The sequence below is a fragment of the Diabrotica undecimpunctata genome, chromosome 1 (assembly GCF_040954645.1).
Source record: "Diabrotica undecimpunctata isolate CICGRU chromosome 1, icDiaUnde3, whole genome shotgun sequence".
Lineage (NCBI taxonomy): Eukaryota > Metazoa > Arthropoda > Insecta > Coleoptera > Chrysomelidae > Diabrotica > Diabrotica undecimpunctata.
The window spans coordinates 112,033,903-112,059,338 of NC_092803.1; the positions used below are offsets into that span (position 1 = coordinate 112,033,903).

Sequence of the window (25,436 nt, forward strand, 5' to 3'; positions counted from 1 at the left end):
ATTGCTCAAGATTAGAAATATCACTGGTATATAGTGAGCAGAGTGTCAGACCTAGTACATTACCCTGGGGTACATATTCCTGCTTTAAAAAATATATGAAATTATGTTGATATTTATTAAAATGAATTCGCAGAAGCTTAAAATTGTTTTTAATTAAAACTTAAATCAAAACTATTTAAGTTTCTTTGGTTTTTACATTATTTCATAACTATAAGTCGATTCTACACCCAAATGTTGGAAAGATTATTTGTATTAAAAAATCCTATCCCATACCACATTTCAAGTTCTATACAATCACGGTTATCAACAGGAAATATAGATATGTGTAAATATTTACGCATTTTAACGATTATCAGCATTATCAGTTGATGTATCCTATAACAGCTAGACTAACTGCAACAAATTATAATTTGCGCTTTGTGTTTTTTATTTCGTCCTCTAAAAGCCAAAGTTCATGTTGACCACAAATTGCTTGAAACATATCTATTTTATTAGTCTATTGTTATGATTAGTTTATTGATAGTCACGTAAATAAAAGAATTGTATTTCGTTGTTGTTTATTAACTGTTGTTTTAATACTCAAAAATATTTTTAAAATTATAAACGGAGATTTTTGACACGACAGAACTAGAATCGTCATTATTATTCTCTCTGCATTACTTTATTCCTGTGAGAGATAATTTAATTTCCAATTTATTTCTACTATTTTATTTTCTTCACGCGTTTCTATCTTGGTTCATAATAATCTTAATCTCTTTATCTACAGCAGCATGCATTCGTTGTTCTTTTTTCTTCAATTGTGTCAAACATCCATACTATTGATTCTTTATATGTAGAGAAAATGTGCTAAATATGGAATATGTCCCCATTATGGAATACCCTAAAAAGGTGGGGGTACCGAAATGGCATCACCAACATGTAGCTAGTGCTACTCGTGCCTGTAGACAGTCATCTATAAACTGTTTAAGGTGACAGTTGTAATTTCGTAGCTCGCTTTGTTTTTCTGACATCTAGAAAATTATTTAAAGTATCAATTTTATATGTACAGTCCGATAAGTACTTAGTCTACAAAAGAAAAAGGAAAATTTTGGTAGTGGCGATTTATTTCTCAACATTGTCTCCGTTTAGCTCGATGATTTTACACTTGACCCAGTGGTGCTCCAACTTATTTAACCCGTCTAAAGATACGTTTTCTCGAGGGCTGCAAAGTAGGCGTCCGTGTCGGCGATGACCTCCGCATTCAACTTAAATTTCTGCATGGTGAGTGGATTTTTCGCGTTTGCAAACAAAAAAGAAGTCGCACGGGGCCAAATCCGGAGAATACGGTGGATGGGGCAACAGTTCGTAGTCCAATAAATTCGACCAATTTCAACAAGGCAACGGCGGAGTTATGAGCCGGTGCGTTGTGATGAACTTCGGCGTTGAATCGGCCCAATAATTCCGACCGGTAGGACACTCTTCACCTTCTTCGAAGAACCTTCTTCACCTTCTCCGGGTGCCGTCCACTGTTTCGACTGTTCCTTGGTCTCTGATATGTAACAATGATACAAACGGCGTAGAAACTCCTTCAGATTACACTTAAATACCGCCAAACACTGCTCTGAAGTGGTCTTGTTATCCCGAGTGAGCAAACGCGGCACCTATCGCGTCCACAGCTCTCTCATGCCCAAAATTTTATGCAGCATATGACATACGCGGTCTTTTCATCTCGCACACCTTCAGTTGGCGGTCTGTCAAAACGAGATTGTAGATTTTAATCACGTTATCCTCCGTGGTAGCCATTTTTGGGGCACAAGGCGTGGTTCATGAAGACTGACGTGCGACCACGTTGAAACTCGTTAAATCAATTTTTGACGGTTCCGATCAAAGGAGAAGAGGCACCGTACATTGTATCCAAGCGCTCTTCATTTCTCTGTGCGATTTCTCTTCCAAAAACTAGAATCGAATCTCCGAAGGAAGGCACCGTACACAATATCCAAAGATATTGCTCTTCTTTCATTTTTCTACAATCCGCGGATAAGCCCGCTTTTACACCCGTTACAAACAAAACTGCGAGTCCGATTGGACTGAAATTTTGACATTAGCCGTCTACGAGAATGTATTCCACGATAGTAGATTTCTCCTGAGATAGTGGCGCCATTGGGCAGTTGGGCTAAGCTTATCGGACCGCCTACGTATGGTATGGAATACCATTTTTTTCCTATTATGAAATATTCGTAAATACGTAATACCATGCGTCGTAAAAAATGGAGAAATGAAGACATGGTTCTTGCAATCGTTGTGCGAAGTCAGAAGATTCGATACAAAAAAGCCGCAGATATATTCAGCGTTCCACGCACTACAATATTCCGTCTATCAACTAAGACGCATACTACACTAGTGCAGGATGTTAAAACAAAATTAGGAAGATCCGCAGTCTTACCATAAAACTTCAAAGATCAGTTGATAGATTATATACTTTTAATGGAAAAATAGTTATGGGTTAACAACAAATAATGTTAAATGGATAGCTTATCATCTGGCTACCTTTAATAAATAAACAAGTCCATTTTGAAAAGAAAAGGAGAGTGCTGGAAAAAAATGGTTGGATTTATTCCTGAAACCACACAACGATACAATTCCTGTCAGAAAGCCAACTGGAGATCCATCGATTCAATCCGTCCGCTCATAGAGCCAAAGGCTTTAATAAGAGAAGTGTGACACACTTCTTTGATATTTTGGAGGCGATATTTGAAAATTATAATTATTCAGCTGGTAGAGTATTCAACGTGAATGAAACTGGATTAAATATTGTTCAGTCTAAAGTCCAATCTTTTCTAGTAGCTCGAAAGAGGTAGGAGCCTTAACCTCTGCAGAAAGTGATTCTTTAGTCACAGAAGTGTTTTATTTTTAAGGTCAAATCAAAGACCAATTACACACTATGACATTGCTGAACTATTGGGAAAGGTGCAAATTGGTACCTTTTCCAATAGTTTAGCAATACACAATTGGCCGTGTAAAAAAAGAAAGGACCTCAAAGGGGTACGGTGCGGCACCTGGAAAAGCAGAAATAGTTATTTCGTCTCCAAATAAAGAAGATTTAGAAATTTTAATACATTCCTCTTCAAAACAAACCAAAGCAGTACAGCTGCAAGTGTAAACGGAATCATTAGATAACGAACAACCATCCTGTAGTGGCAGCATCTACGTAAGACCAAGAAGGAGGCAATCTTTCAAGATACTTCTTCAGAATCCGAATCAGTAAGTTTTAAAGACTATTCTTCTGATGATAATGACATGATAGCTGTTGCAGCAGACAATCCTGAGGAAAAAGATGCTACTTTCTTTATTGAGATGGAAAATTCTTGAAAGACAGAAAAGGAGAGAAGTGCATTCAATGCGTTGTCTGCAAAGAACCGTGCTATACAGATTATTCCAGATGTAAAACTGATGTGTTTATTTGCGAGGTTTGCTAGGACAATTAATATGTTTTGTCAAGGGGTAGAACGTATCTAAATCCTGAATCATCCATTCACGAATATTTTTTTACCAAGAAACCTTTTTTCTTCCGACACTTCTACGACCTTCTATTTTGCCTTTAAGGATCAGTTGTAGTATTCTATATCGATTTCCCCTGACTATATGTCCCAGATAAGACATTTTTTGGTGTTTAACACTCTCTAGCACCTCCTTAGTACTTCCTCAGTTTTTCTTGCTATCCAAGGTATCTTTAGCATCTGCCTATGAATTTCCAATCTTCATTTTTGTTTATACTTGATACTTTTAGTGTCCATTTAGTGTACTTTTAGGTCGAGCGTCCACGGAGCAACAGTTTTAAAACTGTAGTCCGAAACCGACTGCACTCGCTTCTATTTTGTTAGTGTCGGCAGTCTGAATGCACGAGTCTTCGCCCACGAGGCGATTAACTTGCGACTAGTTTTCCACTAGTTTTTAATCGTTTTTTTTTTAAACAGTTGCGTCGTGGGCGCTCGACCTTAGTGTATTATGTATATAAAATCCATATTAGATACAAAATTCCCCTTCGTTATATATTACTTTTTGACTATCCCGGCATACAAACTCTCTTATTTTTAATATTAAAATCTGATACATAAAACATTTATGTGTATTTGTGAACAAAGAATCACACATTGTAGTAAGAACCAAAAAAATACAAACCAAATACAAAACGATATTCAATATATGACATCTCTAATATTATATTATACCAGATATCTAATCTAGACAGGCTTTTAAAAGCATACTATCCATCTAAAGATATTATACCATGTTATAAATAATAGTAACTCCATCTTTTCTTTCTTGATTTGTCCAGTTGTTATTTTTAATTTTCTGTCAGCACTTTGCTATATTACATTATTATATCAGTATAAATTAACACCAAGGAACATATTTTTGGCATATCTCTGTATCTGTAATCAGATCCAGTAAAATATAATGAGAAAGTTGTGGAGGTGTACAAAGGATTTTATTTGTAACTTCTTTGCACACATTTCGTAACAATCGTTTTGCATCATTGTTGACTAACAACTATTATAGTTATCTATTTTGGACATCCCAATTACTCCAGTCGTCAGAGACGAAAATGCCGGCGAACCTCTAAAAATTATACGAACAAGCTGAATTTTGTCACGAATATCAATTTTAGAACACCAAAAAATATGCAAAAAAGTTTACCACTTTTACTCCCGGGCTTTCCCCTAAAACCTCCCTCGTAAGGGGGGGGGTTAATTAATTAAATTAAATCATTTTAAACAAAACTGTTTATTAGCATTTTTTGTGTAGAATAAAGGGTTCTCTCAGAAACAGCGCTTGAAGCAATCGGCGATTTTAAATGTCAGTTACGCGCGCGAAATCAATGTTCACTAAAATTTGTTTCAGCTCGACGGTAAAAATTCGATATCTTTTGATTCGAGTGTCCTATCGACAAAAATCAAGATGCCTTTCAAAGGTAAAGAGTGCAGCTTTCGAAAGATTTTTTTGAATTTTGCCGCAAATAAAGTTTGTTTTTATAAATGTGAAATATGCTTAAGAAACGCTAAATTTAAACTTTCACATTACAAACAATCTAAAACGTTTAAAACTGCTATTTTTCAATTACACTAGTACGTTTTTTAAAAGTATCTAACTTTTACTAAAATTACACCCAAAACCGTCTTCTTGGGGCCATTTTCTGTTACGTGCGATCTTTTGTAATGTAAAAGTTTAAATTCTGCGGTTTTTAGTCATATTTCAAATTTCTCAGTTTTGTTACCACAACTCAAAATTTAAATTTTATGTTAAAGGTTTTGAAGATTGGTCTCTATTTTATTAATCTAACGATCGTAACGAATCGTAACCTAACCTAACAAATCGTAAAAAATGGCAAAAATCGAGCAATGTTTATTTATTGAACAAATTTATAGAAACTAACTTCATTTGCGCTAAAGTAAAAATTGCATACTAAAGCTGCACTCTTTACCTTTAAAACACATTTTGATTTTTGTTTATAGGACGCTCTGATAAAAAGATATCAAATTTTTACCGTTGATACAAAATTTATATAACATTGATTTCACACGTGCAACTGACATTCAAAACCGTCAGTCGCTTTAAGCTTTACTTCTAAGAAAACCAAGCTTCAAGCTTTGTTTCATTCTACATAAAAAGTGCAAAAAAAAATTTTTATTCAAAATTATCTCAGCTACATTTTTTATTTGAAAAATTTTTTTTCTACGTCGTACAGATTCTTGATAAATCTATTTATTTGCGTTTTTACCTCCCTACGAGGGGGGTTTTAGGTGGAAGCCCGAAAGTAAAAGTGGTAAACTTTTTTGCATCTTTTTTGGGATCCCAAAATTGATATTCTTGGCCAAATTCAGCTTGTTTGTATAATTTTTAAGGGTCAATTCTCTGACGACTGGACTAAATGTTGTTTTATTTTACCGTTATGGTTCTTTTGTTCTTCACGAAAACTTTTTTCTCTACTCTTTCCTGGAACTACTTTTCTTATTGCTTGATCCTTATTTCTACTTTGTTGAAATCTTACAACTTTGTTAGCATCATAAGTAGTTATTAAAGAAAATGGGATTTCGCAAATGCTGTGTTAATTAATTGTAAAAATACAACAGAAAAGTGGATTTATATAATAATAAAGTAGAAGTAAGTAACATAACCCGAATTCTGCATTCTTACGCCCGATTTCGTAATAAGTTTGACGTGAACATTAAATTAAGGTTCACTTTAAGTGTAAATTTCATAAAATAAAGTTCACTTTAAAGTATAAATTTCAATTATAATCATGTTGGTACAAGTTTGTTCAATTTAGTCTAAAATGAACATTAGTTAAAGTGTGCTTTAAATTGTCATGAAATCGTCGTTAATATCGCTTCAAAATATTCATATCATATGCAATTATTATTTGTATTATACAGTGGATATGATAGTTGGTTGGAAAGGTATTTTATGATTTATTTTCTGGAATTCAGTTTTTATTATTGCATGCATATTAATAGTAATACTGCAATTTAATAATTAATTTTATTTACTACATACAATATTTACCTTTTAATAACCTCATAACCTCAATCCTAAATGTCAAATAATGAAATCCAAACGTAAAAAATATACTTACGAATTTTTACAGTTAATTAATTCAAAATTTTTCCAAGTTAATTATTGATATATATTTCAATAATTATTGTATTAAATAAACAAGTTTAACTCACTATTTGCAGCTAATATAAAGACTAACATATTAATAGTGCTAACACCTTCACTGATTTATGTCACTATGTCAAATAATGAAATCCAAACGTAAAAAATATACTTACGAATTTTTACAGTTAATTAATTCAAAATTTTTCCAAGTTAATTATTGATATATATTTCAATAATTATTGTATTAAATAAACAAGTTTAACTCACTATTTGCAGCTAATATAAAGACTAACATATTAATAGTGCTAACACCTTCACTGATTTATGTCACTAGATGTAGCTCTTCGGCACTTGCACATAGCGAATAGGGAAACGGAAAATTAGATTTAAATGTATGTAGTAGAGTTGGAGTAGGACAGCAAAAATGGAAGAAAACGAGTCGTCTGTTGTACCATAGAACCCTAATGTAATTCCATTAAATTGGAGAGGTAAACTCCGTAACACCAACTATTATGGACGGCATTGAAAGTTAGACAGTTAAATAAAGAAGAATAACGATTGCATCGCCCAGAACAGAGAATGTTTTGATGAATAGTGGAGTAAAGAGATAAAAGGAAAAAAAGATTAAATTAAGAATGAATTTATCAAGGAAAGATTAGGTGTGGCATCAATTGACACCAAAATGAGGAAGCGCAGGTAAAGATGATTACGATATGTTTAACGTTGAAATGAGAATCACCCAAAGAAAACATAATGAGGGACGGTTAGTCTGTGAAGGCGATTTATAATATTACTGAGAGCGAAGATAGAAACATGCGTAGAAAAGTCATTAGAAAGCCGACTCCATGTAAGGATAAAGAAAAGAGAATAGTGATAAATCTTAAGACAGTTAAATTAACAACAAAAAACCGTTTTTGACAATTCTGTTACATTTTATCTGAAAGTTTATACATATACATATCCTCAAGCTAAAACCCAAACAAATTATAAAAAAATTCTATTCATTTTGATAAAATGTAAAAATTTACTTGACTGATAGAAATCTGAATATTTCAACTTGACTTTGTCCTACAAAAGTCATGTACGAGTTTGTTTGACTTGTTGGCAGATATTTCTTTGTGTTATTGTTTACACATCCTGACAAGTGTAGTTATAATAACTGATTCCTAGAAATAATATTTCATTATCTCTCGTTGTGTCTGTTTTAATAGAATTGGCTCTGCGCCATCTAAGCGGAGAGCTGAATCATCCATCTTGTATTGGTTAGAATATCACCGTGTGCTTATGTGTTTTTAGACCTTCACACACATAACAAAGGTTATTTCAGGTTTTTTATACAAGGTAGTTTAATTTGGCTGTTATTTTCTTTGTTGTATATTTTTGGATCTTAAATAAAGTGATTCAAATTTTAACGACCTATGAAAATTAATCACAGGAGGGTATTAAACTTTCATTTATTCCATTTGGGTTATATCCTGGCACCTCAAACAGGACTTATAAATCTTTTTACAAATATATTCCCTATTTAATGCTAGTCGCCAACACTGTTGATAAGTACGGATTAATGCCCCATTGTTTGTACTTGAAAGGACCATACGTTCGTACACAAAACCAAATAACATGAACTTAAAGACAATCTACATAGCTCTACAGACCTTGAAGGTCTAGGGCTTCAAATTTACAATATTTCTAACATACTCTCTAATACATACTCTATAACACGTTACAATATTACTGCTGCATAATTCTAATTATTCTATATTATTTAATCTATTGGACTTCACTCCTCACACATTACTATGATTTCACAGTTTTCTACATTTATGCTTTCTAAATCTTCTATTACCTACGTTAATAATACATCTTTGTCTGGATCTACCTTTTCTCCTACTTTCTACTCTACACTGGTTTTATTTTTAGGACAAGTTTTGGCATTCTTTCACTTCCCATTCTTTATCTATTTCCTAACCAGCTCGCTCTTTTTGACTTAATAAAACTAGTTACTTTTACATTGTTGCATAGCGTTTCTATTTCTTTGTTCTTCGCCACCCCATGTTTGTGCTAATTCCGCTGTAAATTGATCATAACATTTTTCATTCCCATCTTTCCAACAAGTCTATTTAAGTTTTTCCCAAAACCCATTCACATCTGTATGTTATAATTGGTCTGATTACTGTCTTTTAAATTCGGATTTTTGTGTTTCGTTATACATACTTTGATTGCAGTGAAACTCTTAGTGCTCCATATTTTTCGTTCCCTTTTGATATCCTGGCCTTTATGCCATGTTAATGTCCAGTCTCATCTATTTTCAGTACTGTTGTTTATTTTTATATTGAAATAACTTTCTTTATTTCGTTATTTCACCTACAACTAGAATGCGCAAAAATGACACAACACAATCTCTCGATCTCAATCGAATTGAGTATATATGGAACTTGCTTCAAGAAGGAATTGTTCCACATTTGGTTAAAATTTATAATGCGTTTTATTTCCGGATGCTTCCAGAAGTTTTTAAAAATACATAATATATAAAAGGTGGAAGACAACCTTAAATAGGTATTTCTGACTTGTTGGTCTTGTCAGTACGGTGTAGCCTTATAAGAGGAAAAAATTTAACTTGAGAAAGGATAACTACAGTAGCAATGCAACCAATTTGTGGCAATAATGTCAGAAGACCCTGACATCTCAAAGCAACAACTAACACGTTCAGTGTAAAGATACAGCTTCCTGAAAAAAGGAACGCCAAGATGCAGTGAAGAACAATGAAATGGGGTGAAATCCCTTTCACATTGTAACTCTTGAAGATACAATAAATTTTGTTTATTAATGTTTTAACTATTTGATTATTGAAAGTTACAGTGGTTTACTACATTTTTTCAGTTTAAATAAGTTTTTAAATTTGTCACATTTGTCACGTATTTTATCTTTGACCATTTCTTAAAAATATATATAGATATATATATATATATATATATATATATATATATATATATATATATATATATATATATATATATATATATATAAATTCCAATCTAACTTTTAAAACAACAGCCATCTCCAAGTTTGATCAATCACTCTAAAAGTGTAATTTTAATAAAACATTAGTTGGCGTCGGGACGTCTCCTATCGAACTCAGGCATGTATCCTATCGAAGGCAAAATCTCGGTATTTATAAATAGCGAACAACGTCTCGAATTTTATAAACTTTTGATTCGGTTAATTTTAAATGAACCTTCAAAACGATCTAAAATAAATAACTTCAGTTTACGTAGCAGGAAACTCTTGAACTCGTAAGTTGTTGAAACAAAGACAAATGGCGCGTTGGCAAAAAACAGGTATGCAAAGTTTGCGAACGCCCGTATACTGAAAGCTTTGCCAATTTAGACAACAATGTAAGAGTATACAATATATAGAATGTAGTTAATTAAGACTCATACAAGTTTGGACTGAAAATATATATATATATATATATATATATATATATATATATATATATATATATATATATATATATATATATATATGTAAAAGTAAACCTATGTTTATTTTAAGTGAAACAGCAGGGCTTAGTTATTTTTAGTTATTTAAAGTTTTAGGTTGTATGACTGTTTAAGTTTTATTGACATTGACATATTGTAAATTGTATGGTACAATCAAAGAAGATAGACGCTTATAGAAGCGTCTATATTCTTTGGTACAATTGTCAAATTACTTAATGGCGTAAGAAATAGCATTGTTCTTGATTCTCTTTTCAGGTTTGTATATTTGTTAAGTTATTTTAGTTATGTTATTATTGTTAATAATTTATATTGTAGAATTTTAACGATAATAAACTCTTTTCAGACGAATTCAAACTGCTATCTCTTCACATGAATAAGGGTATGATATTACACTTATAAATCAAGAACTTAAGCTGATAAAAAAAAATATAGTGATAACTATAAATTTCCAAGCCGTTATTTGGATAAAACGATATTTAAGAATGAATTTTACATCAATGAGAATTTGCATGGCTATAGAAGCAAACAGTAGTGATAGTAAGAAAAATGTATATAAATTTAAGTGGCTGCAGCCAACAGGGTCCCGTTTTTATTATGAAATCCCCTTTGAAAAACAACTTCAAATTGATCATTCTGAACTATTTCATCTGAAAAAAGTGAAGAATATATTAGCATCTATGAAAACAAGAGGATCCTTTAGAACATGTACTATAGCAAGACAATTTGAAGGAGATTTATTTTGATTCAGATGGTGATGTGGTTTATCAAAGTGAGTACTTACAACAGACCTTATTACCAGTGTATGAGAAGATAGAAACAGCTGAACAATTTCCATCATTTGCTGAGTTGCTCCAGAAATTTAATGACACAAATTTACCTAAAGTTGAAAAGAAAAATTTAAAAAAAATAAAAGATGATTTTGTACTTCGAAATTTTGATGGAAATAATGTTCCAATGAATTCATGGCTCAAGACCTTCGAATCAGAATGTTTGCGATGTGAGGTGGTTGCTGATGAAGACAAGATTTTGATTCTACGTTTGTTTCTTGATGGAATAGCAAAAGAATGGTTTGAATCAAAAATAATAACATTAGGCTTAGATAACAGTTTTGAGGTATGGAAAATTAATTTTTTAGATAGTTTTTGTGAAACAGGTTGGCATAATCATAGACAAGCTTATTCTTTTAGGTATATAGGTGGTAGTATTGTTGATTATGCGTTTCGTAAAGAAAATTTATTGCTAAATATAAAGAATGATTTTCCCATTGATATACTAATTGATTTAATTGTAACAAATTTGCCAATTTATATACAAGATAATATTAATAGAGCTGACGTTACAACAATGGAAAAATTGGTAGGTGAATTACGAAAATTGGAAAGTTTAGTTATAAAAAAGAAGAATAAATTGGAGACAAAACCAAATTTTTATCAAAAATCTACTATAATACCAGAAGAACAGAAAACTACTTGTCAATATTGTGATAAAAAAGGATTCCCTGGGAGGTTTCATCCAGAGGCAATATGCCGTTTAAAGCAAAAAGATAAAAAGGTAACAAAAGAAAACAAATCAAATGATATTAAATATATTAATAATATTGCTATACAGGAGACATTAAATGAAACAGTAACTGAACAAAAAAACTAGATTTGCTGCCATTGATCAAATTAAAAGTATTCCTAAATAATAAAGAATTATGTGGAGTTTATGACCCAGGCTCAAATGTTACTCTTCTGAATTCGAAGGTGGCAAGAAAGTTAGGATTAGATATTCAAGAAGATAGGAATATGTTTAAAACGATAAATGGCAGAACAAATTTTACAGGAAAACTAATTGCAAAACTGAAAATTAATAAAATTGAGAAAAATATTAATCTTTTTGTAATTAATGATGAATATTTTGAGTACGATATTCTACTCGGATTAGATTCTATTTTAAATTTTCAAATGAAACAAGATTTTGATTTAGAGATTTATCAAAGATTATACGGAAAAATTGAAGAAAAAATCGAAAAATTTAATTATAATATTAATATTACAGAATACTCCATAAACTTTAATGAGGGAATTCCCACAGAACTTTTTGAAGCAAAATTACAACATTTATTGCCATATCAGAAAAATAAAATAGAAATATTACTAAATAAATATGACAATATTTTTGCAAAACATAAATTTGACATTGGGCAGGTTCAAAATAATGAAGCTCAAATTAAACTTTTAGAACATAAATTTGTTGCAAAAAGACCCTATAGATGCTCGATAGAAGACCAAAAAGAGATAGAATTTCAAATAGGACAATTATTAAAAGCAAATTTAATAGAAGAATCATCTTCACCTTTTGCAGCACCTGTTACATTGGCTTTTAAAAAAGATGAAGGATCTAAAACAAGATTGTGCATTGACTTTCGTGAGTTAAACAAATTAATTATTCCTGAACCCCAACCTTTTCCTTTAATTGACGAGATTTTGACCAAAACAAGGAATGCTAGGTTCTTTACTACTTTAGATATAAATTCTGCTTTTTGGTGTATTCCAGTTCGGATAAAAGATAAATACAAGACAGCCTTCGTTACCCAAAGTGGTCATTGGCAATGGAAATGCTTACCTTTTGGGCTTAAAACATCTCCCGCAATATTTCAAAGAATTTTAAGTAATATTATCAGGAAGCATAATTTAAATTCATTTTGTATAAACTACATAGATGACATTTTAATATTCTCATTATCATTTGAAGAACACTTAGACCATATAGAAAGACTTATGAAAGCAATTATTGAAGAGGGATTTAGGCTCAAACTTCTAAAATGTAATTTTGCAAGAGAAGAGGTTAAATATTTGGGACACATTGTGGGACACAATTCAGTTCGTCCGTTACATGATAATTTAATATCGATCAGAGATTTTCCAGCACCAGACACGAGAAAAAAAGTACGACAGTTTTTGGGAAAAGTAAATTTTTACCACAAATATATAAAAGATTCAGCTAGGTTATTAGAGCCACTACATAATTTACTTAGAAAAGATATCAAATTCCACTGGTCTTTAAGCTGCCAAACAGCTTTTGATAGGGCAAAGAATATCCTCTGTTCTGAACCTATACTAGCCATTTTTAATCCAAATGCTCCTACAACTATATATACAGATGCTAGTGTTCTAGGAATTGGTGCGGTTCTGAAACAAAAACAAAGAGATGGAGAAATGAAACCCGTAGCATACTTTTCAAAAAAATTGAACAAATATCAAAAAAATAAAAAGGCTATTTTTTTAGAGTGCCTGGCAATTAAAGAAGCAATAAAATTTTGGCAATACTGGCTAATGGGAAGAAAATTTCTCGTTATTACTGATCATAAACCCCTTGAGGGAAGAGAACTTCGTACAAGACCAGATGAAGAATTAGGAGATATGACACATTTTCTTTCACAATTTGACTTCGACATTAAATATGAACCTGGAAAAGAAAATGTAGAAGCAGACTGCCTTTCTAGAAACCCAGTGTTGGAAAATATGAAAAATGCAGAAACATTCATAAGAACGGTAAACCTAGTCACATTAACTGAGATAAAACAAGACCAAAATAATAATCGACAAGTTATAGATACAATGAGAGGAACAATTTTGAACCAAGATATATTTTATAAATTAAGGAAGAATGAAAAAAGAATAATTTTATCCAAAGATTTTGGAAAAGAGTTAATAACAAAAGTTCACAAATTTTATGGTCATATTTGTGCTGGTAAAGTAACAAACAAAATTAGAAATTTTTACTACATTAAGAATATAGATTCACTAGCAAAGGATATCTGTCAAAAATGCGAGATCTGCTGTAAAAATAAAACAAGAATCGGTCCAAAATATGGTCTTCTGTCACAATTGGGTCCAGCAAAAGAACCTTTTCAGATAATGTCCTTAGATACAATAGGAGGATTTGGTGGCAATCGTTCGACAAAAAAATACCTCCACTTACTTGTAGATCACTTCACCAGATATGCGTTTGCAGTTACTTCTAAAAATCAGACCACAGATGATTTCATAAAATTAATCGCCAAAATTCAAGATAAACACCCCATAAAAACATTATTAACAGATCAGTATCCAGGAATTAATTCCAAAATATTTAGAAATCATATGAAACATTTAAATATTCAATTAATTTTTACAGCAGTAGACTGTCCATTCTCGAATGGATTAAATGAAAGACTTAATCAGACATTAGTTAACAGAATAAGATGCAAACAAAATGAAACTAGAATTCGAGCATGGACAAAAATAGCTGAAGAATGTATAGAGGAATACAATAAAACAGATCATTCTGTAACCGGATATAGCCCAGAATATTTGCTTTTTGGAAAAGCAGATCCGATTGTTCCCGAGGAACTGTGTGAGACAACAAATGTATCAAAAGATAAAGAAATAGCCTATAAAAATTCGGTACGACATCATGAATATAATAAAAAACTGTATGACAAAAATAGAAAATCCTATGAATTCAAAGAGGGAGATTGGGCATATGTAGAAAATAAATCAAAACTAAATAGAAAAAAACTTGACGAAGTAAGAGTAGGTCCATTTCAAATAAAAAAACAAATTTCAAATACATTATATGAAGTAGATATTGGATACAAAAAGAATGATATGAATTATTTCCATATTTCAAAATTGATGCCTTGTGATAAACCATATACTTAGATGGTTTATCATACCTTTTTGGTAGGGGGATGTAAAAGTAAACCTATGTTTATTTTAAGTGAAACAGCAGGGCTTAGTTATTTTTAGTTATTTAAAGTTTTAGGTTGTATGACTGTTTAAGTTTTATTGACATTGACATATTGTAAATTGTATGGTACAATTGTCAAATTACTTAATGGCGTAAGAAATAGCATTGTTCTTGATTCTCTTTTCAGGTTTGTATATTTGTTAAGTTATTTTAGTTATGTTATTATTGTTAATAATTTATATTGTAGAATTTTAACGATAATAAACTCTTTTCAGACGAATTCCAACTGCTATCTCTTCACATGAATAAGGGTATGATATTACACTTATATATATATATATATATATATATATATATATATATATATATATATATATATATATATAGCCACCCTACTCTCAGATGGTCGATCAGTGTGTGTTTTTCTTTGTACACCCTCTGTATTCGGTTCTTTGCGAGGATGTCTCTGGTCTTAGGAGTTTTCTTGTGGCTTGGTGAAAGAAGAATCGTGGCCTGTTCTCAGCCACCTCCCTCAGTGGTGTATACTGGAGCTTTTCTCTGATGGTTGCATTTGTTCTTCTGTCTTCCCATGTTGATCCTTCGATTATCCTGTAAAATGATATCTCTGTTCTTTTCAGTTTCTTCCAGTTGGTCTCTGATGTGGAACTCCATACTGGGACTGCATATAGTATCACCGATCTCACGCATGCCTGGTAAAGTTGGATCTTCTTGGCCTTGGGCTGGACCTAAAAATATAAAGTTGTATGAGTTTTTTTGCAGCATTAGCTTTCTTGGATTAGGGCTAATCCTTGTTGGTTTGTCTGGTGCGAATAACATTTTGTCTCTGTCTTCACAGTATGTTAGTAGTTGGATTACTTTCCTAGTAATCTCGTTGCATCCCCATGCTGTGTGGCGTGCGTTGAAGTCTCCTGCTAGGACAAGGGTCTCTGCTGTGTTCATGATTGCTTGTATTTCTTCCAGAGCTAGATTGTTTCCTCCTTTCCTGTAAATTAAAAAAATGTTAGTACTACCTATTTTGATACCTACGTTTTCAAAGGATTGTATGTTAACTATTACCTGGTTCCATTTATTGTTATTTTTGATGTATATGGCTACTCTCCTGTGTTTAGGAGTATTTCTTCCACCATATCCTCCATAGTTCGTGATCTTTCATACTTGTGTGTTCGTCATATATAGTTTTTCTGAAATGCAGATGATGTCCGGATTTTTCCTTATTACCATCACCCTAAGTTCTTTTGTTCTTAGTCTTAGCGAGGCTATGTTGAATTGAAGTATCTTCAGGCGTTTAATTGGTATTGTAGAGCTCCTCGTATTTTAAGAAAACCGTTGCTTGTTCTCCAAATGATTTTGCCTTGAATAGTTCTTGATTCATATCCTATAGGAATATCATCATCTTTTGTACGTTGACTATTTTGTTAATTTCAGCCCACGTATTCTTAATAGTTCCTGATCCACCAGTGGCGGCTCGTGGCCTGAGAGACAAGGTCGGCAAGGTATTTTTTGTCTCCTCAGATAGGTATATCGTCTAATAAAGACTTCAATCATCATAGGAGATTTTTTGTTTTTTTTTTGTTTTTTCCTATAAATTTCGAACCTAAATATGTTTATAAATTAACTCTAGTCTACATTATTTGGAAGTAGCAAAATGGGTTATAACGTCATCGTAAAATTTATTAGAGTTTTGGAGAGATTTTAAAAGTTTTTTTCTATTGACATTTAAGACAAGCTTGACATTCTCTCTTGTTTCATGGTGTTTCGACGTAACGTATCACAGTATTACTTAAGAAAATAAAAATAAATCACAGAAACAAAAGCTAGTTCGTGCACTCAATATCAGTTCACTTCACTACTTAAGTTCTTAGGTACTTATCCGTCCCGAAATAACATTTCATCCCGCGCTCGCAAGGTACAGTTCGCGACCAATCACCAATCCAAATGAAGCATCGGCAAATTTAAATTTGCCATACTTGATAATTAAATTCATATGGAAAGAAATGTATGTTTGGTTGCTTATTAACTAATATTCCGTTGATTTTTACATGTAAATCGTCAAACTTGGGATCGGCTTGCCGAAACCCCGAAACTTGTCTTTTTAAGAATTCTCAGGCGGATGGATGTCTCCGATTTCGGATCATTAATTTGAAAAGTGTCTTACGCAGGGATCACTTAACGCTCAGATTGGACGAATTCTTTTATAAACCATGAATAAAATTTAGCCTGGTCGAATTGGTCGAATTCTTTTAAAAACCATGAATAAATTTTAGTCTATATTATCTCCCACATATTTTTTTTATTTCACAGACACAAATGACATCAACTGATTACCTGCCACAATTAATTATTGAAATACCGATTAAATTAAATATTAAATAAAATCTATAATATCTATAAAGGTGTGGGTCGGCACTCCCGACCCTGACCGGCCGCCACTGTGATCCACTTCCGCTAGGTTGGTTGTTGCTTTGATCTGCTTGTCCTCTTGCTGTTTGTGCATAAGAAATACCGCTTGTGGTGGAGCGGTTGTTCTTGGAGCTGGTCTGTTTTTCATATTCTTTTGGGGCTGGTTGTGCAAGTAGTCTATGTGTTTTCTGCACATTGCGTATTTGGCAATGTGTTCTTCTCCACAATTGCAGCATTTGACCTTGTTTTGAACTCCTTTTAGTTTGGAACACTGAAAAACAAATGAATCATAGATAACACTCCCATACGCACCAATACACAGACGAAATATAAACGATTTCATATATAAATTTAAAAAAAATCATGTGGAAACGCATATAAAAGCCAAGAAACATTATTCGAGCTAACAATCAAAACCATGAGCTCGCTATAAACAAAAAATCACAGGTATCACTAGAAAATAAAATAAAAGTATATAAGACAATAATAAATGTAATGCTGGACGTACAGAATAGAACTATGGGAATACAGTTAACCGTCCAACACTACAAAATACTGTAAGATTGAATAACAAAGGGTGACACTTGAATATATAAAATATTTCAAGCATCTCAAAAAATTTATATTTTTCTTTGCATTAAAAACTTGCTTTGAATACCACCTGAATATTTTAAATATATCCTATCAAAGTGCGATATTGCTACCGATATTGCAAAAGTTAGTAAAGTTAATCAGTATGCTTTTGTTTTTCTATTAGAAATTTGAATAATATTTTCTTGAAATGAAAATGAACGAGAACTCTATAGACCAATTGTATTTAAATATACAAGAACAAGTGTGTTTTCCAATTAGTATAAAGTTTCCATGAGATGAAAATAATTAAGTGACTGATTGACTTTTTATAAGAAACTCCCATTGTCATTTGACTGAAACAGTTATAGATGTAACTTAAATAATAGATCACAGTAGAAAACAACAAATAAAAATCTGTGGCTAAAGGACCTGCTTCCAAACCATCTTCTTGCACATATACGTAGAAAATACTGTAGATACTGCAGATGTTCCAATTAAACAAGCCCAGAATGACAACTCTATGATCTAAAGATAATATATTATGTAACGGAAGTCATCTGATTAACGCTGATGGATTTAATTACAAATAAAAAAAAATATTAAATGCAAAAAATACACATTCTTCAATCAACCAGTGTAAAAGGACGTAAAAGGCCATAGCCAGAAGACCTAAAAGTTTTAGGTTTACCGTCGATGTTTATGGTACCTGCTACAACAAGCTCTTCTTACAGTATGTATATGTATTTACTGATTATTCTGTGTTTATTGAGTTGATTGCAAATGACTCATGGAAATTTTAATAATTAATCAAAAATACGTGTGGTTTTTGAACAAGTTTAAATCTAAACAATTTTTGATGGGGACACATATTTTTCTATAAAATATAAGCGATTACACAATATGTACAGAAACATCTGACTGATGCAAACGTGTATTAATAGAATACTTAAATAAAATATAGATTTGATTATAATAAGTTTAAGTTATATCATAAACAATATGATAACTTATCTTAACTAATTACAATGCTTTGTGATTTAAATAATATAAATAATGAATATTTCTCATTGATTTAAAATTGAGTTTTAAGAATTTCAGCAGTAAACAATTAATAATTATACGCCAATTAAGAACCGATCTGATAAACTGAAGACTGAGACTCAAACAAATAATTACAATAGATTACAAGAAGTAAAAGAAAAAACTGATATATATATATATATATATATATATATATATATATATATATATATATATATATATACATATGTTGTATAAATCTTCTAGCGTGAACTAATCATACATTTTATCAGCTTGCAACTATTCAAATATCTTCATATCGTTCTAAAGTTATTTTTTTATGGAATTTTGGTTGAATTGAGGCGTTTTTTAGACACCCTTGAACTAAAAATGAACTGCTAACAGTTCTAGTTCTATTGCAGGAGTATTTTCAAGGGCTATTTACAATCTGATGATAATATTCCGATGATGTAGAAAATACTGAAAGATAATTAGAACAAGAGCTCAGAATGTTTTATTTTCCTAATATTGACTTTATTTAGTATTCATGATTTCATGTCGTACTACAACACTATAACGACCAACATAATAAATAATTTACCCAGAAAAGGAATAGTAAGTCTAACACAAATCATAAACTCGATACTAAGAACAGGCTACTTTCCTGCACAATGAAAGTTAGCAGAAATTATTACCATTCCAAAACCAGAAAAACCTTCACATGAGATTACATCCTACCGACCCATCAGCCTATTACCAGTTATATCAAAGTCGCAGAGAAAGTCATTGCAAGTAGACTGATTGTTGAAATACAGATTAACAATATTAGACCTAATCATCAGTTCGGTTTTCTTCAAAAACACGGCACAACTGAACAAGTGCATAGGGTGGTAGAAAAGATACAATCAGCCTTCCAGGAAAATAGCTTTTGCAATACCATTTTCTTGAATGTTAGTCAAGCATTTGACAAGATCTGGCATCCCGGATTACTATTCAAACTGAAGAACGCAATACCTCATACACGATACTAAATTCATACCTTAAAGAAAGACTATTGTATGCAAGATACGAAGAAAATGTATCTAACATCTACAACATAAAGCCAGGGGTTTCGCAAGGCAGTGTCTTGGGACCAATTCCTAACACTATTGGTTACACGGTCGTAAATCCACCTTACTATTATCTAACAAAATATTAATGTATAAAGCAATCATCCGGCCTATCTGGACATACCGGATGGAACTGTGGGGAACTGCAGCAAATAGCAACATAGCGATACTAGAGCGATTTCAATCTAAGGTTCTTCGTGCCATCACTGATGCGTCGTGGTTCATTCCAAATACAGACATTTACATCATAATCCTGTTAATTTTTCTTCTATGTGAGAACAAACGGGCTTTCAGCACTTATCCTTCCCCATACGTTGACCAAGAATCCTTCACTATTTCTTAAATGATGAGTATACTGTTCATCAAACCTATGATTTATCGGTCTATAAACTCTTACTGTGCCCATTATTATATGATTGAAACACCTTTTCATCTGAAAGTGCAACGTTAGACACCAAAAGTTGTCTTCACGGTTTATGAATTCATTACAAAATGCAACTGATCTTCTGTTGTGAAATTCACTTGCTTTAATCATGCTGAGGCCCTCAGAAGAATGAATAAGAACCGAGAGGTACTGACCACCATCAAATCTCGAAAGTTACAGTTCTTCGGATATATTATGCGAAATGAATCCAGATATGCTCTCCTTCAAACCATCCTCCAAGGAAAAATATTTGGAAAACGAGGTCCAGGAAGAAGAAGAACGTCTTGGTTAAAGAACGTCAGAATCTGGTTCAATACAACATCTGTACAGCTTTTCCGCTCTGCTGCAGATAAAATAAAGGTTGCCATGATGATCGCCAACATTCGTAACGGATAGGCATATCAAGAAGAAGAAGAAGCACATGGGCCATTTTCTTTAGCCCATCTTATGCCGGTATTGAAACAGTTAAATCTTGCATCTTGTTTTATTTTTACCTTATCTGTTTTGCTTTCTTTCTTCGGTCCCTTCAAACCAAGAATTTAAAGCTTCTTCACTTGTCTCGAATCGTATTTCTGCTACATTTTGAAACCAATCGGTAATAGGTAGATTATCTTCAGGGTCACATTTTTCTGTTTCTTGGGATACCGCATTCATTGTAGGCCATAGCTTTTTATGTGATAATTGTATTACGTCAAGTAAAAGAGAGCACCATGCGAGAGAGAATACAAAATCGTTCAAATTAATTTTTTTGAGGCTCTGCTTTATTCCTTAAAACTAATATGGATGAGCAATTTATTTTTATACATTGGACTTTACCTTTTGGATAACTTTTTAATCCATTGACTGCAATAAAGGTGTGCAGTTTGGTGATAAAACGCAGTCCAGGACGAAGAAGAACCTCATGGTTGAAGAACTTGCGAGATTGTTATGATATTGATACAAGCATGCTGTTTAGGGTGGCAGAGAATAAAATTAAGATAGCTATAAGGGTAACCAACGTTCTGAAAGGACATGGTACATGAAGAAGTTTGGTGATAGGAAAATGGTTTGGATATTCCCATCACTTAATCTAAGTTCTTGTTCGTTTGTGTAGCGTGGAGCATTGTAAGTACAAGGAAAGTTTTTATTGGCAAATTGGATCTCTCCTGTGACCCAACTTTTAAATTGGATTTTTGTATCAGACTGACAGATAAATGTTTTTGAAAAATATGGGATTTTTGGCTTTACCAATCACTAAAAAATCCAATTTGTGTGTTGCATTTGAACACGGCATAAATGTGACTCTATCCTTACTCCCTTTATAACCTGGCGCGCTCGATTCTTTAGTGGATACGAATGTTTTGTTGGGTAACAGTCTCCAAAATAGACCACTCTTATCTGCATTATAGATTTGGTCAGGAAAAAGACCCAGTTTTTCTACTCTGTCTTTAAAATTCTGGATAAATGGTTGCACTGAAAATCTGTTAATTGACCATTTTTCACCTGATATAGTTAGCAGACGGACACCAAATCACTTTTTAAATTTATCCAGCTACCCAACACTGGCACGAAAATCTTGCTTTGTACTTTTTTTTATAAAATTATCTTGCTTTCGCTTTCAGAATTTCTCCAGATACTCCAGATTCGATATCTATCAACTCTAATGTTTTGCTCTTTCCTGGTCCAGATTCCGTCTTCTTAAGGCGGCCCATATTCAACTCCAACTCCATATTCTTTCGCCAATTTGCACATGTTTTCTCCACTTTCTAACTTCTTTGAAATGTCCATTTTATCTTTCAAAGCTAGAGTGTTTGTTTGCGATTACTCGACATTTTTAACGACAATATTCTTACTTAAAACAGCAGGTAAATATGTACGCACGTGCACCTGATAGGTTTTGAAGATTGAGTGTCACTCTTTGACGCGACGGAGCGCATACGCCGTGTCTCTTTTAAGAAGGGTTGAGGGAGGACCAGGCGGAGGGTGCCGGATTATTGGACATGTTGGTTTATTGAAGTGTTGGATTAGTGAGATTCTACTGTAATGTTAATATCTTTTGAGTCGAGGTTTTTTCCTGTAAGAGTTTTACCAGATGGATATGACGAACTTTATCGAAGATAATAGGTACCTGTGGAATATAACATTACGTAAGAATAACGCTCATTAGGTGCTTAGACCATTTCGAAATTAAATTTGAGTTCCGCTGATATTTTGTTCTAGCTTTCTGCATATTCTAGCATGTATCACTTTTAAGAATGCTCTCAACGTATGTCCCATCAGAATTAGAGTGCTGTAATCTTGGTCTTTACATTCCTTCTTTTATCCACGATATGGATACCTTATGTGGTGCATTCTTACATATTGACTTCATATTCTCAATCAATACTGATTTAAAGTGATTCCATTTTTTGTTTATATTATGTTCGTTTTAATATTCTCCTCTTAGATCAAGTGGTTTTAAGTTATTTTTTTCTTTTAATTTTTGGTGTATTTTTTTTTCTATAAATATTCTACAACACTCAGTAGGACCAAAACAGAATATCTAGAATTAAATTACCCTTTAAACTGAACGGCACATATTGTTGAAAGAACCCTGACATTTTTTATGTTAAGCAAATGAGATTAATGCATGTTTTTGAAATTTGTTATTTAGCAAATTATGTATCGTCTTTTTTATATCCATTATTTTTTGCAAGAAGTTAATAATTGTTGTAATTTTCTGCTGACGTGGAAATATATAGTTGTATCATTAAAGGATGGAAAGGGAAAATATTGTATCTAAGGGATGTTTTATGCATTGTAATTATGTAGTATGCGATGGTTTATAGAATAATACAAACCTATTATTTTTAATTTTTTTATAATCATTAGTTAAAAATTTATTACATTATTGACTGCATCTACTTAGTAGAAGACCTTGCACCAGAATGTCAGGTTCGTTCAACATTAAATATGACATCATACTTTGTTATGAGGTGTAGTAATGAAATAATTTGAAAACAAAATTTTCAGTGTTTTATTGTTACATAATTAAAATATTGTTCTTTATTTCAGGTTGATGTCGAGAGCTTGGCATATACTTCCAAATTGTCGATCAATAGTCGTAGAGAGCCTCGTCAAATGGTCAGGCCACTGTCTAGGAAGGATATTTTTTATTCTGGATCTGTTTTGAACTTACCGGAATACAAATCTCAAAAATCTCTAACCAACTATAGACAGAGCATATTGAGCATACCCCAAATAAAAGTAGACGACGATGGCACACGTAGGTATTCATATTTTTTAGTAAACGATATCTGAATATTTCTTAATTTTAAATTTACAAACTGTATTGGCCGATGTAAGGTAGATATAGATAGAAATGACAAAAAAGCTGTAGCCACTCACCTAAAACAAAATAAAATCATGATGGTAGGTTCGGTATATGTTCTGGGTGGATCGTATTTATGTTTTACTCTATAGGAAACCCTGTATCGGAAATATTTATTTTACTTAAAAAAATAATAATAAAGGGTGTCTCAAAATTTACGAAAGATTTGAATTTAATAGAAAACACTGTTTTTTTTTTTAATTGTGATTTCTTATTGAATCATAAAGTACATAGGATAATTTTTAGGAAGTTAATTTTTCCCAAAAATAAGTTTTCTTTCTATTATTTGTGCAAAACTTTTAGTGAACTATTCAGAAAATCCATTTAAGGTGACACGGGCAGGTAAAAAATCCGTATATCTATATAAATTAACCAAATCTGAACTGGAAAAAGACAATTATGGGGAGAAAAGTGGATTAAGAAAAACGTTGAAACGGGAAAAGACAGAAAAATCTTTGGCGATGGAAAAAAATGTTAGTTTTATTTTTTTAACTTTTTATAAAAGTATAATATTTTATGGTAATTTCAGTGTCACACTATATTCAGAGAAATTTAATATTAGGTACCTAGAAATGGGAGCTATATGTAGAAATTAACACTATACCGCAAATTAATCATAATGATGTAATTTTATACTTTAGCAAACCATGCAAACAGTTTAATAGTTTAAAAACCATGTTGTGTGGCTTGTAAACACATTCATTATAAATAATTTTAAAGCAAATAACGCAAAAATACACTGCTTTAGTTAATTTCAGTCTATATCTAAAAACGAGATCTGTGGTACTAAAACTAAAACATGGTATCCTAAAAATTCGATACACTTAAATGTATCTTGTAAATAAATACATTAAGGTACACGAGAAATCGAATTGGACCACATCCTTTTCCTCTTGTCTTTTCTGTTTTTCGTTTCTAATATCCATTACCTCATCATAATGGTCATTAACATCTCACCAGATAATATGTTGTGGTTCATCATTGAGCTTCAGCAGCTCGGATGGTTTGATTAATAATATTTCTCCACTGTTCGCGGTCATCTGAAACATGTACTGCCTCCGTATACTGTTTGTTGAGAATATTTTTCGTAATGTCTACCCATAGCTGTGGAGATCTGCCGTGTTGGCGTTGACTCGGAGGCGTTCCTTGAACCACCAAGCGCACCATTTTGTAATCACTTCGATGATTATGACCAAAGAACTTTAAAATTCTAGGGTAAACAGTACTATAGAGATGGTGATTGGGCTTAATTTCATCTAGAACCGAGGCATTCGTGCGGCGAGCCGTCTATGGAATTCGAAACAGTCGTCTCCATGTCCACATATCAAAAGCGTGTGTGCGTCGTCTATCTGATTCTTTAACTGTTCATGTCTTGCATGCATAGTAAAATATGGAAAAGACCACAGTTGAAAGGAGTCTCTTCTTGTTTGCCATAGTAATGTGACGAACACGCCATACCCCGTTTAGTTCAGTCTTACTAGTTGTATGCGTCTTACAATTTCGGATTCACAACTGCCTGTGTTGTTAACTAGAGCTCCAAGATATATCATTTAGTTGTTACAATTATTTGGACGTTTCTTATGTAGAGGTATGAGTATGGTCTTTCTCCAATCCTCAGGCCAGACGCCTGTGTGCCAGATTTCATTACATAATCAATGTAATATTCTCACTGCATATACCGG

At 32.4% G+C, this 25,436-nt stretch overlaps 1 protein-coding gene across 3 annotated transcripts in view; it reads left to right on the forward strand.

Moving 5' to 3' along the window:
* Positions 1–25,436, forward strand: part of LOC140452573 (monocarboxylate transporter 14) — a 194,535-nt gene that overhangs the window by 105,601 nt on the left and 63,498 nt on the right. For all 3 annotated transcript variants that reach the window (XM_072546899.1, XM_072546902.1, XM_072546909.1), the window contains one exon: positions 23,439–23,649. In XM_072546899.1, the coding sequence (XP_072403000.1) occupies positions 23,439–23,649 (211 nt within the window). The remainder of the gene's footprint in view (positions 1–23,438; positions 23,650–25,436) is intronic.